Below are 12,952 nucleotides of genomic sequence, written 5' to 3'. Positions count from 1 at the left end.
CACAATGCGGAAACTGAGCAATTAGAATATTTTTTTCTTATACAGTACAATATTTCTTCAGCCAGATGAGGCAACTTCAACGTTTTAAATGAAGATGGGTTTCTTGTTCATGGTCAGCAGAGGATTCCTTCTTAACATAAATGATGCACTAAAATGTATCTAATAAGTTCCATTAGCAGTAAGACAGATGTGTATTGAGCCGAGGCACCCGTCTTCCACAAGAAAAATATCAGAGCACATAACACCACCAAACACAAATATTTAAATAATGACTCATCTTGGTGTACTCACTAGTTGACTTACACAGTGTGAAATCTTGGCCTGTTTGATTAATCATAAAACTCATATACCTACCTTAAATTACCACTACATAAATAAATAATATAAAGACTATTTGCAAAATAAATAATACCAATTAGAAGAAATAAATATCTTGTCTTTGTCATTTATTCAATTGAACGAGTGTAAAAGGATGTCCCGACTTTATTGGAATTGCGGTTTGTATGTATGTGGCTACTATTATTTAGGCAACCAAACTAACACGTTGCACACCTTTTTAACCTTTGGGCTACATTGACACAGATACACTAAACCAGCTTTACTCATCTTTGCCTAAACGGATTATCAGGCTTTTGGCGAGAGCAACACAAGCAAAGAGATTGAAGCAGAGGCAGCAGGTTGATAAAGAAAGACGAGCTTTGTTTTAGTTTGTTACAGCCAACTTACCGCCACTGTGAACTTTTACAGCATGTCCATTATTACCTAAACACTGGCCTGTTAATTATCCCTTAGTGAGCTGACTAGAACCCTTCTTGATTTAATGGATTCCGAAGACGAAGGCGAGGTCTTTGCAGAAGACCAGAACCCTGTGATTTCGGGGGAGGAAGATGAGGAGGTGGAGGAGGAAGATGAGGAGGAGGATGCCAAGATTTTCAATGCCTGGATGCAGCGGTACAGAGGTGGTGAACACCAGAAGGCAACTGATGAGGAGCAAGATGAGGAGGGGGAAGAAAGAAGAGCTGAAAGCAGAAACAGCGTGGAGTCAGCAGCGCGTCTTCAAACCAAGCGCCGATCATCACTGCCGTGTCCGGTAACATGCAACCCGCAGAATTCTTCATTGCTGTACTGAAGGAGATTATTTTCTGGTATCTGTAAGCCTAGTTTACTTGATCATTTATTTTTCAGGCGGCTTGTTACTTGTACTCACTTCATTTGAAATTAAAAAAATATGTTCTTTTCACTCCTCACTCCTTAAAGCAGAGGTGTCAAACTCATTTTTGCCACTGGCCACATCATAGATTTGGTGTCGCTGGGAGGGCCGTTACGACTGTGAACCCATATAAATGTACGATCGCCTTATATTCACACATGTAAACGACAAAATAATGGATAAATAGTTTGGGAATCACAAGCCAGTAAATAGTTTGTTCAACAATTTTTCAGTGTATTTTAAAGGAGGGATTGGTAACAAATGCTTGCAATATCGCATATGTCGTGTTAAAAGTGAAGACAATTTGAAAGAAACCTGTCAAGTTACACACATGATTTGCCTTCCTGGGCCACATAAAATAATGTCGCGCGCCGGATCCGGCCGCCGGGCCTTGAGTTTGACATCTGGCCGTAAAGGGATACTTTATATATGTATGCCATTGGCAGCAGTTAAACGTTTGTCTATTATTGACTTAACAACTTCATGATTTTTCATGTACATTTAATAACTTCTAAAACGATTTTAAGATTAATATAGTTAGCTGCTGTGTCCATTACACAGGCCACTAGCTAACTGTCACGTGTAACGTTGGATGAGACTGCACAATGATAAACACGCACACACACAGCTTTGCCATATGGAATTCATCTATTCTGTAGCATTAATGCTGAAAGAACGAAGCCATATAGTTTCCAGCCAACTACTGGACACATCATGTATATACCTGTGTGTAGACAATGTTGCCATAACAGTGAAATATATCAACATGGAGGTGTATTTTTCAGCTCTTATGCGTTTTTTTCCAAGCTAAATTAATTAATTACTATCAATCAAGCCACGCATGTGAAATTAAAGAAGCCTTCCTATAAAGGACTTTTTTGCGTTTATGCCAAGTTAACAAAACTGGTAGCCTATTTTGCATACAGCACGGATTGGCAACTGGCAGCCTGCACCTTGTAGTAGCACCATTCACCACTAGATGGCAGATATTACTTAGTTACTTCACCATCGGGTATTTGCCATTCTCACAAAGAGGAGGCAATTTATATTTTCTAAAAATCTAAAGGCAAGCCTATCTACCAAGTTTGCCAAGAGACATAATTACTAGGAAGAACACACATCTCGTACTGTATATCATCTAAGTTATCATCTTATATATTTGGTAAGACACCAGGTAACACTTAGCTCAGCTTAGTTTAGCATACAACGGGACTGACCGGGTGGTTGCTACTCATTCAGGGTTTTAAGCAAACAATGTGTAATATGCAGTCGCGGTAAATGTAAGTCGAATGTTAATCAAGACACACATTCAAGGTGTAAGTATATGTGAGAAAAATATTGAAGCTGCCAAAGCTCTCAAATCAAAACAAAAACAACAGTGATTTTTTTTCCCCACAACAACTGTTGATAGCTCGTTTAAAGTTCATGAGGATAAAATTTGTGTCCTCTTATATGCACATATTCATTGTATTAATAGTGTTGCAAACACATATGGTGGATTCGACATGTGAAAGGACTGGGGAGTGGGCTCCTTCAACAAAACAGAGTGAACTGCTCTATTCTGCAAGATGAGTAGGCTTGGTACTAATAAAACATTTTGGATGTGTCATTTTAGTTGGTTTTTGTGGAAAAAAATCCGCAAAATGATCTCTTGCACGTTATGTTGGTTTGTTGTTCAATTTTGTGCCATCTTTGAATGGTAATTTTAAGCCACAAGAGCCTGAACTGGAAAAAAAATCGAAACATACTGTCCTGTACAGTATATTGGTTCAATAAAAAACAGACATTTGCACATATTTTGCCCATATTTAGAATGGAATTTTTGTCATACATCTGGTTCGGAAGTGCATGGTCCCAAATGTCCCCCTGGTATAGCACAAATGAAAAATTGTGGCCGCCTCCATCATTTAAGTTGCCCATCCCTAACATGCAGTAATCGAGTTGAATCAGATCTTCTACTTTTACCGCAATCAATTTTACACAGCTATCTTTGCGCGCAGGCGACTCTCACGGGCATGCAGCTTGCTCGTCTGCACTCCTGCACCCAGGCTCCCGTGACCGCCAAGACTCTGTTGCGACGTTCCTCTTCTCGCCGCCTTCTGTCATCGCAGCAGGAGGCTGCCGCCTGCGCGCCCGCCGTTGAACGAAGACCATCTCTCATCCCTCCAATCCCAGAGGCCATCGTGCCTGAGAGAAAGAGCCAGTTCAGGAGACGCAACGTCATGTCTTTGGTGGGTGAGCAGCGAGCGCTATGGCTACTAGTACATTTGCAAGGTCATACCTGGCATGCCTTTTGGAACTATGCCCAAAAAGAGCAACTTTGGGTTTTACTGCCGCCCAAAACAAAAACTCTAATAAGCATGTTGTGTTCCGATGAAACTAAGGCTGAACTTTTTGGTCTTAATTTGGCAAGGTCTGTTTGGCCCAAACACAACACTGCTCATCACCAAAAGAACACGATCCCTACAGTGAAACATGATGGTGGAAGCCCAATGTTTTTTCTTCAGATGGAATTGGAGCTTCAGTCAAAGTAGAGGGGAGCTCTGAATTCTATTCACACAACAAAATATCAGAAAAAGCCTACTAGAAAAGCTGAGTTTTGAAGCCTTGGTCTCAGTTTTCATGTCACAAAAAAAAACTGCCATTTGAACAGGGTTGTGTAGACTTGTTTTTTTTATCCACTCTATGCTGTCTGGGCCCGCCCCTCAATCACTAATCAGCTTTCAGAGTTCTGCAAATTATTTAAATGTTCTTCATCCCATGTACATTTCTATGAAATTATAGTTTTACTGTTGAATGGTCATTTTTGGGTCCCCGAGCTTCAGACGGTGCATTAGGGACACCTTGAGCTGCCTCACTGTGATGCTGACATTCCCCCAGAAGGCATGACTTATTACGCAACTGAACTTGGAAACTCCACCTTTAGTGTTCAAACATTAACATTCTATTGTTTTGCAAAGAATAACAGAAATGCGCTTGTGTGTACTTCAGAGTGATGCAGACAGCATGTGTCTCATCTGCCATAACGACTTGAACCGAGTAGCTGGCGGTGTCCGTGAGCTGCAGTGCACACACACCTTCCACAGAGAGGTAATTACCAAATGAAGTCATTAACTGCCACTTCTTATGTGAAATTAGGCCAACACCAATATTGACCAAAAGTACAAAAGTATGTTTAATTTTGTGTCTTGACACAATTTGTGGAGCCCAGAGTTCAGCTTTTAGCTGTTATGCTGCACGCAAAGGGAATAAGCTGCCAACAGAAGTGAAGTTAGCCTGAGTGTTTATGTTTTGAAATCCAGGTTAAAAATCATGCTTTTTTCCCCCTATACCTAATGTCTTTTAAAACATTTCTGTATTTTTTCCCCCCCAAATCTTGTTCTTCCACTGTTCATAGAAATTTTACTAAACTTCTTTTTAATTTATTTACTTTGCTTTTAAATATCTTAAATTCTTCTCACCCCCCCCCAACTTTGTTTTTAAAAGTCTAAAATTTTGTTTGTAAATGCCTTTGAATGTTGTACTTCTAACTATGTAAAGCACATTGTGTATGAAATGCGCCATGACAATAAAGCCGCCTTGCCCTAGAGTATCTTCGCTATTGTTTGGTTAAATTCCCGGTTCTGTTTGTTCTGTCTTTCAGTGTATAGAGGAATGGTTATGGAGAAAACAATCATGTCCTACATGTCACGTCCAAGTGCTCACGCCACAGCAGGCAGCCTACTGGAGCTCCACCAGGGTGATTGTGCCCTGAGACACAAATCCACACCCAATGGAGCCACGAAGCGGTCGAGGCCGCAACGGCCTTCTAAATTCCCACACATCAAGTAACAGTGACGTGGGCAGCAGGGGATGTGATAAAGACCATATTCAAGACTTCTGTGGGCACTGGGAGGCTGTGTTGATATTTTCAGCTATTTTACTTGTATGTACAATTAATCAACCTTCAGTGTAAAGATATAATACACAGCGTGTAATTAATTGAGAGTCAAAACGAGATGTAGAACAAAGCTTTTCAACAGAGCTGGGCATCGCCTATTTCCGGTCTGCATATTTAATCGACCCACGTGTTCCCAGTCGGTCAGAGTCAGCCAAACAACGTTGAGAACGCATTTAACCTGTACCACGTCACACGCAGGTGCCGCACTCCTGACATACAGCCGAGTAAGGGAAAAAAAAAAAACAGTTGTTACCTTCCGTGATCAGGCTTGAGTCAGTCGTATCAGCCCCAAACCGTGGTAAGGGGCGAACTGACTGCAGTCAGCGTGGTGGACAAAGACAACGAGGCGTCAAGTAGTTTAGCAATCGGGGTTCTATTTATTTTTTTGATCTCCTTTTTCTCTCCAACACCAGCACTTTCTTTCCGGGTTTTCCTCCCGCCACCAGCATACGTCACACGCTACGTAGCTGCCTCAGGCTATGCCTGTAACACAGTGTTGTTTACCTTTCGGTCCCACAGACGCAATGACTTGTGCCCCATATTGTTTTTTGTTTTTTCACCGAACACCACATTGTGTGTGTCTGTTGTTTTTGTTTGATATTTTTTTCTTTGTTTGGCGGCGTGCCTACTCGTGCGCCGCCTGAGTGTGACGTGAAGATTACGTTCTCGACGCCAATTGACTGTCGCCAACAAAAGATGGACCGGGACCACGTGGTCGATTAAATATGCAGGACGGAATTGGGGTGGGGGGTCGCTTAGTTGATTCCCAGCTCTACTTTTTAACAACCACAAAGCACTTTTGACAGTCTTTTATCTTTGTCCCGCCATTAAGTTAGTGTTGTTTGTGCTGCTGCTTCAAAAATTAACAAAATGAACCACGGTGAGTCTGAACCAGGATCAAACAAGCAAAGCATTAGGTGGAACGTCACCGTGAGAAATAAGCTTTGACATTGTCACAAAGACACAACACTGTGCTGCAAAATATCAACAAAACCTAGGCACCATTTGTTACATTAGAAACTGAATTTAGTTTTCAATATGGATTCAATGTGGATTTCATAGGCGCGCTCCGCAGACTGATGATTGTTTGTTCTTCTTTAACATTACCTCCTTCCCTGGGTTAGAATACGATTGGTATGCTGAGGTGTGCTCAATAAAGAGTGCTGATACAAGTTTGATGAACAAAGAGTACTTTATTGACAGCAGATACCAGATTAAACTCTGCAGAGTTTGAGAGACAACCAGTCAGTGGGAAACTCCGAGTGGCCGTGCCCCAACAACTGCTTTTACAGTGTGGCGAAGCTAGCTGTAAACCAGCATTCTATATCAAATTAGGTCTGGTTTTGAAATAATACACTCCATTCTTGGATGTGGTCATAAACTGTATTGGTCCTTATTTTATGTGACAATAGAGTCAGTCACTTTGCAAATTGGCCTATGGTTAAGCAATACAAAATTTGCTCCAGTGGGCTCAGGGCCCTGACCCAAGTGTAAAAGGAAGGCGTCACAGTTATTTGAGACGTAACTGAACCACAGCTCACAGTTCAACGAACACAAAGAAGGACTTTAATAAACTTCATATTGCTCAGATACCAAAATGGGAATGACTTTCAAACTGACTTAATAAGTGGCTCGGTTTGGACCTGCTGTGCGCTGCACAATAAGTAACCACAACTCTATTGTATAATAGCACAGTTCATATCACAATCCCGTACATTACAGGCTTTCAGATTAGCACTCAAGAGACACTTATAACATTTTTCAAAGTCAAAACTCAGCTAAGATTAACGAATCCAAGCAGGAAAGAACCAGACAAAGAGTGACCACTTCTGTGTTTTACACAATGTAGCACGTGATTCCACAGGTTCCACAGGTTTCCATGGTCGTTACTTCTTCAGACCATCTCGTATTGGTTAGTGTTGATGAAGTGAGACAGACAGCAGGCCAACGACATGCCGATGAGCTGGGGCACAGACAATGTTGTTTGTTAGAATGCTTCTGTATTTTATTTTCTCCACAGTGGAACCTTGGTTTACCAAGTTTAATTCATTTCTGTTTTTTGGGATGGGAAGCTGGAATGGATTAATGGCATTTCCATTCTTTTCAATGGGGAAGGATGATTTGAGGTACAAATGTTTTAAGATACAAGTTTGGTCACTGAATGAATGTCGTTTGTATCCGAAGGCAACATTGCGTTTGGTTAGTGTGGTTGTTGATGCAATGTAGGGTTGACAACTTTCTCACTAAATAAGGGACCGGTGCTCAGTGGTGGTGAGCATGATGTGTGAATGACGTGTATATTCTGATCCTGATTTAAGTCTAAATGCAAAAAGTGCGTATATTCACTTTAATCCTTACTGTAGGCTATTATTATATGTAACCTTATATGAAACGTCAAAGAAACCCCAATTTGTCTCTTGACATCAAAAAACAGGTCCATAAAAACTGAAATGCAAAAGAGGAGTGTGACTCACCAAATTTATTTTCTCCCTGGATACTTTTGACTGCTTTTGACTGACTAAAGCAGTCTGCTGTCCTTTTGCGCAGCCAAAGAGAGAAGTCCTTACATGACAATGGACAGTTTACAGATTTTTGAAGTTCATTTTTGAGCAGCTCTGTGCTGCATCTGTTTCTCAAGTCTGGCCATTTAATGAACATCGGAGAGAAAATCAATTAGCTTTCAGAATGTGATTATCGGCACTGCTCGGTAACTGGTAAACCGAGTGATGTTTTTCGAAGTTGACATTTTGCATTATCCGCTGCATAGGCTGTGACGTTTTTAATATCCAGCTGATGCTTTTCCAAACACTTCATCAGAGCTTGATGAATGCCATTCGCAGTTTCATCGCTGCCGTCATAAACGTCAAGTAACAGACAGAGAAAAATCGAACAAAAACTGGAAACATTTTTCTGTTTCCCTTGTTTGAAGCATCCGTGGCCAAGGAAAAACACACTGGCTCACCTTGGCAACATCTATCCATTATCGATACCGCTTATCCTCACAAGGGTTGCAGGGCGTGCTGGAGCCTATCCAATCTGATTTCGGGCAGTAGGCGGGGGACACTCTGATCAGATCATCCAAAATATCCTGCATAGTCTTTGGTCCTAAAACGTAATCATCTCTGCTTTTGTTCTTCCTAGCCGAATATTCTTCACAACATTTAAGTCGTTAAAAAGGTATTTTTGAGCTCGACAAGGAAGTCCGTGCTGTTGTAGCCGAGCCCATGTTTTCGCTAGCACCTTTTGCTAGCGCAGCTTTCTTGTGGGTTTCTGTACTGGCATGCTGAGTTAGGTCAATTTCACCTCCGTTTCCTATCGAAAATTCCCGGAGGCATAGAGTGCAGAAGGCTTTCGTCGAGTCGTCGCTTCCAGGCTTGAGCGGACATTTTCATTTGATCTGATCTAGGATCTGTAGAGTGCCGCATTCGCAAGAGTTGAATTTTACGGGACATTTGAGATCCTGTATGGGACAAACGAATTCAGCCCAATATATGGGCGGTCCCGGCTAATACGGGACAGTTGGCAACCCTAATGCAATGCTGAAGTGAAAGAAGGATGGGAGCACCTGAGAGAAGGCAATCCCGAAGGTGACCCCAGCGATGATTCCCATGTTGCTCTCGATGAAGGACGTCACCAGCTCGTAACAACCCTGCACACACACATTTATTCATTCGAGGCCAATTTAGCCTGCGACGTCATCATTCATTACCTGCTTGTGGACTTTGCGAGCTGCCAAAGTGGCGTTCTTCAAGTCTGCTTCTTTGCAGTCGGAGAAAGTAACGCAGCAGCTGACGGGGATTCCCCCGCTTGCAAAGTAGTCGCTGGCGAACCAGGCGGTATAGTTGTGAACGCCGCAGCATTGCAACTGCACGGAGATGACAAAGCAAAATGGCATCATAGCAGAATTTAAGGTCAATTTCGCCACTAACATTTTTGAAAAATGTAAAAAAAAAAAAAAAAAAAAAAAAAAAAAAAGACAGCTAACAGCAGTGTGGTGAAAGATTCCAGTAGTGGCGAACCTCTGAAGATGATGCAACGAAAGGTCTGAATCAATATTGATAGTGGCGGGCGTTAACAGATGATTACATCAGCAGTTACAGCTGTTAACTATGGCAAGCCGTTTGAGCATTTATTTAGCTAGTCTTCACTACAGTAGTAAGACAATTCAACCCACTTGTAGAATGATTATGTCTTACTAGTAAAGTTGTTTTTCCACCACTGTATGACATTACTGCATACTACTTAGAACGACTAGGATGCACTAGTCGAACAACACTATGTTACTAGTTCTTCTCTTTGCTCTTATTGGCCCAAAACTGCCGCACACTGATTGACTACTGCTTTGTATGACTTGATGCGGGGACACTGACTTTGCGTTGGACATCGTCCACGGCCACACTCCTGTCGCTCCGTCCGTCATATCTCAGCACAGCCTCGCTGTACGTGGTGAGGAATGTGCCTTTGATCTGAACACAAACAAACACACCCTCGCTTACACAACTAGACTGGCTTATCAAACGAAAAAATGCCTCGATTCGGTTGTCGGGTTTCAACCTCGTGGCGGAAGATGAAGCCTGAGATTCCGGCGATGAGCTCGATCAGGAAGACCAAAGCCAGAAAGACGGCGTACTGTTGGGGTCGGACACGGAATTCAGCTAAAGCTCAGAGGTTACGGGGACGTGTGTTATCAAAGCTACTCCGATTGTTTACGTTACTGTGTGCAATACGGCTCATAGAAATGATTCAACAAAACACAAAAGGTAGAGAAATCCATGGCGATTGAAAGTTAAAAAGTGACTGATGTAATGCACGAAGCAGATTACAATAATCTTGATGTAGTACGACTGAGGAATCATTTAAATCAGGGGTCTTCACTCTTGTTCCTCGAGGGCCGTTGTCTTTTCTATTTTTCAATCTCTCCCTGCTGCGGCGCACCTGATTCAAATGATAAGGATCATCATCCAGCTTCTGATCATTTGAATCAGGAGTGTTGCAGCGGGGGAAAGATGGAAATCATCCATGAAACCGGCCTTCGGAACAGAATCGAAGACCCCCCGATTGAAATGATTGTGGTTGTGGCTCAGACTGTGACTTTTGGCGGCTACAGAGCAACGCCGCTGAAGACGACTGAAATAGACAATGACAGACCAATACAAATATAAATAACAGTCACCAACTCCACACCATTGCCAATCAAACCAACTCGCAAAGGAAAAACGGCATTATTAGGAAACAGCGTTTTGAGGTGCCATGTACGTGTATCCCTGATTTTCATAATCAATCCATTGCAAAAAGTCAGACCAAAACAAAATCATGTGAAAACCAATGCAATATTTCACCAGTTTGAGCATCCACGGATGCCCCCTGCATGTGGCGAAGCACCCAAACAGGCCGAACAGCACGATGGCAACGCCGGTGCCGGTGAGGACGAAGGGAGCGTTGGACGGTGCACTGGAGATCAACAGCGTGTAGGGACTCAACATGAACCTCCACCACAAACCCACTGCGAGCAGGATCACGCCTGTCACCTGTCAACAGAGGTGGGAAAAGTATTATCACACAATGCACTTTATTAGAAGTCAAGTTGACACTGTGGTGAATGGGTTAATGGTTAAAAAAAAACTGCAACGGCGTGGCATTAGAGATGTTGTGCTAGGACGGTTAAGCCGTTATTTATGAAACGGGGATCAGTAGGTTGAACTACAACTTCACAAAGCGCAACTATGACCAGTTGACATGTGGAGTCCCCCAGGGATCTGTGTTGGGGCCCATTATTGTTCAATCTATTGAGAAACAATAATTGTAAGGTATCAGATCAAATCCAAACTATCTATAGGTAACTTGGAAAAGTTCCTGAATAATATGGAAAGTGCGATAGTGAAGTGCCGCCAGTTTGATGAAAATAAACGTACTTTGTATTTTAGTAAAACAAAATGCATTATTTTTGTGAATTAACAAAAGAACACTATGAAAAAACGTATAATAAATGGTATAGGATTATTACGAATATCAAATCAAAACTATTCAAATCAATTGCAATACTAACACAACACACCTCTGAAAAATGTTGAATTCTTCACAAGTCACATTGTCCATAAATCACTGAGATCATGTCGGCCACGGGAAGGCCCAAAGTAAGTCACGCATTTATTTTTCTGCTTATTCAATGATTTCAACTGACTGGGGCTTAAAATCTTGGCTCAGTGTTTTAACTAAATGATTATTTATGCTTTGTTTGTTTACTTAAAAAAAAAAGTTGAATCACTGTGAAGTGCTTAGCATAAACATACCATTAGCGTAAATTCCATGTGGCTATATTTAATGTATTTGCTGATTCTACGTTAAAAACACCTTCCCGTTACTTTCGTTCCTGTTACTAAAATGAGTAAATTCAGTATAATAAAATAATGACATAAAAAAAAAGTAGTCTGAGATGGCCCATTTCAACTTCTTGTTTTTTAGGCGTGTGCCTCTCTCCAATAAAAGGCCATTCGACATGTACGAGGCATGATACAATTCCTGAACAGTACATTTACAAGTGGAACGATTTGATTCAGTTTGATTCAGTGGGATTACGGTCCAATTCGATATGGTACGGATGTAGCTTTTGTCATGTTTATATCGACAGGTAAATTCTCAAAGCTCAAGCTATCCAGTTTAATCCAATTCGAAGAAACAACAAATCATCAGCAAAACCAAAGTGACTGAAGATACTGATTCATACTTAAAGTGCATATCTCATGTATCTCGATCGATACATGGAATGTGATACGGCTCGAGGACGGTATACCTTTTAAAATGTTCAGTTAAATCAAAACCTATTTTTCCCAATTCAAATCTCATTTCATTATTTTCTTCATCACTGACTCCCTGGAAAGGCCCATATATAAACTATATAATTGCTTAGCATCCCCTAATTCACACCGATACATTGGTATAACAAAGGTGAAGGATGTCCAAGTGGCCCTTGCATCCTTCCATTTCATATGGCCATTGGAAGAAAAAGTTTGGACACGCCTGTGTTAGCCACTCTCTTCATTACCAAGTGGGTGAGATAGCTTCGCCCTGCTTCTCGTCATCATTCCTCAGATGGTTCCATGCCTGAACTCTGACCTCATCTTTTTAATAAACAGCTTGGATCCTCGTGCAATCCATCAGAAAAAAACCCCCCACAAATCCTCGGTTAAAACTTGATCGGTGATCTACAAAAACATCTTTGAACCTTTCGGCTCAAGATGAAAACAACAAACGACAGATTTCAAACGTTCCTATGGAGACGCGGTGTCGAAAAAGCATCTCACCCAGAAGATGAAGGAGTAGAAGAGTAGCAGGATCTTCACACACAAGATGAGCGGTTTGGTCTCCATCCTCCTCGGTGCCATCGCTCCACTCTCTCTCTCTCTGGTCGTCAGACTTGAACCGCATGCGGAGTAATTTGGACCTACTTTGTGTTTGGCAACCTCGCGCACTCGGCTGCCATGCTCACATCTGAGCACTGTGTCGGTGTGCGAGGCTTCATATGCACGACAAGCTCATACTTCACACCCAGACCACACAATTAGCATCGTAGTGAAGCTGTAACACCGTCACGCCAAGCATCTCCAGACACTGGTTTCCAACACCAACATGCATCCTGTCATAGCACACATTTACAAGCTTTTGATTCAATTCGGCTTTTGGAAATGAAAGGAAAAATTCCATTGATATGTTTTAGCTCCTCCTCCCAAAAAACAGTTTCGGACTGTGTTTTTTTTTTTTTAAATAAGAAAAATAGCATATTGTACTTTATGAAAACATACGGT

General features: G+C 41.7%; 2 protein-coding genes across 2 annotated transcripts; one reads left to right on the top strand and one right to left on the bottom strand.

Moving 5' to 3' along the window:
• The first annotated feature begins 633 nt into the window (after positions 1-633).
• On the top strand, positions 634-6,322 carry LOC147153731 (uncharacterized). The gene is made up of 4 exons (XM_086035320.1): positions 634-1,090; positions 3,211-3,441; positions 4,202-4,300; positions 4,854-6,322. Exons 1-4 carry the CDS (start codon positions 821-823, stop codon positions 4,962-4,964), a joined length of 711 nt encoding a protein of 236 aa, XP_085891446.1. The 5' UTR covers positions 634-820; the 3' UTR covers positions 4,965-6,322.
• A 1-nt stretch (position 6,323) lies between these two features.
• LOC147153730 (tetraspanin-7-like) lies at positions 6,324-12,818 on the bottom strand. Its single transcript, XM_086035309.1, has 7 exons — positions 12,452-12,818; positions 10,490-10,678; positions 9,705-9,779; positions 9,521-9,616; positions 8,860-9,015; positions 8,716-8,799; positions 6,324-7,113 (listed from the first exon to the last, which is right to left on the bottom strand). The coding sequence occupies exons 1-7, from the start codon at positions 12,530-12,532 to the stop codon at positions 7,045-7,047; spliced, it is 750 nt and encodes a 249-aa protein (XP_085891435.1). The 5' UTR covers positions 12,533-12,818; the 3' UTR covers positions 6,324-7,044.
• Positions 12,819-12,952: the final 134 nt, after the last annotated feature.

This window comes from Filicampus tigris, chromosome 1 (assembly GCF_054856515.1).
Source record: "Filicampus tigris isolate MCC_2025a chromosome 1, RoL_Ftig_1.0, whole genome shotgun sequence".
NCBI classification, from domain to species: Eukaryota; Metazoa; Chordata; class Actinopteri; order Syngnathiformes; family Syngnathidae; genus Filicampus; species Filicampus tigris.
The sequence above is the reverse complement of the archived record's forward strand: the minus strand, read 5'-3'. Positions and strand labels throughout refer to the sequence as shown.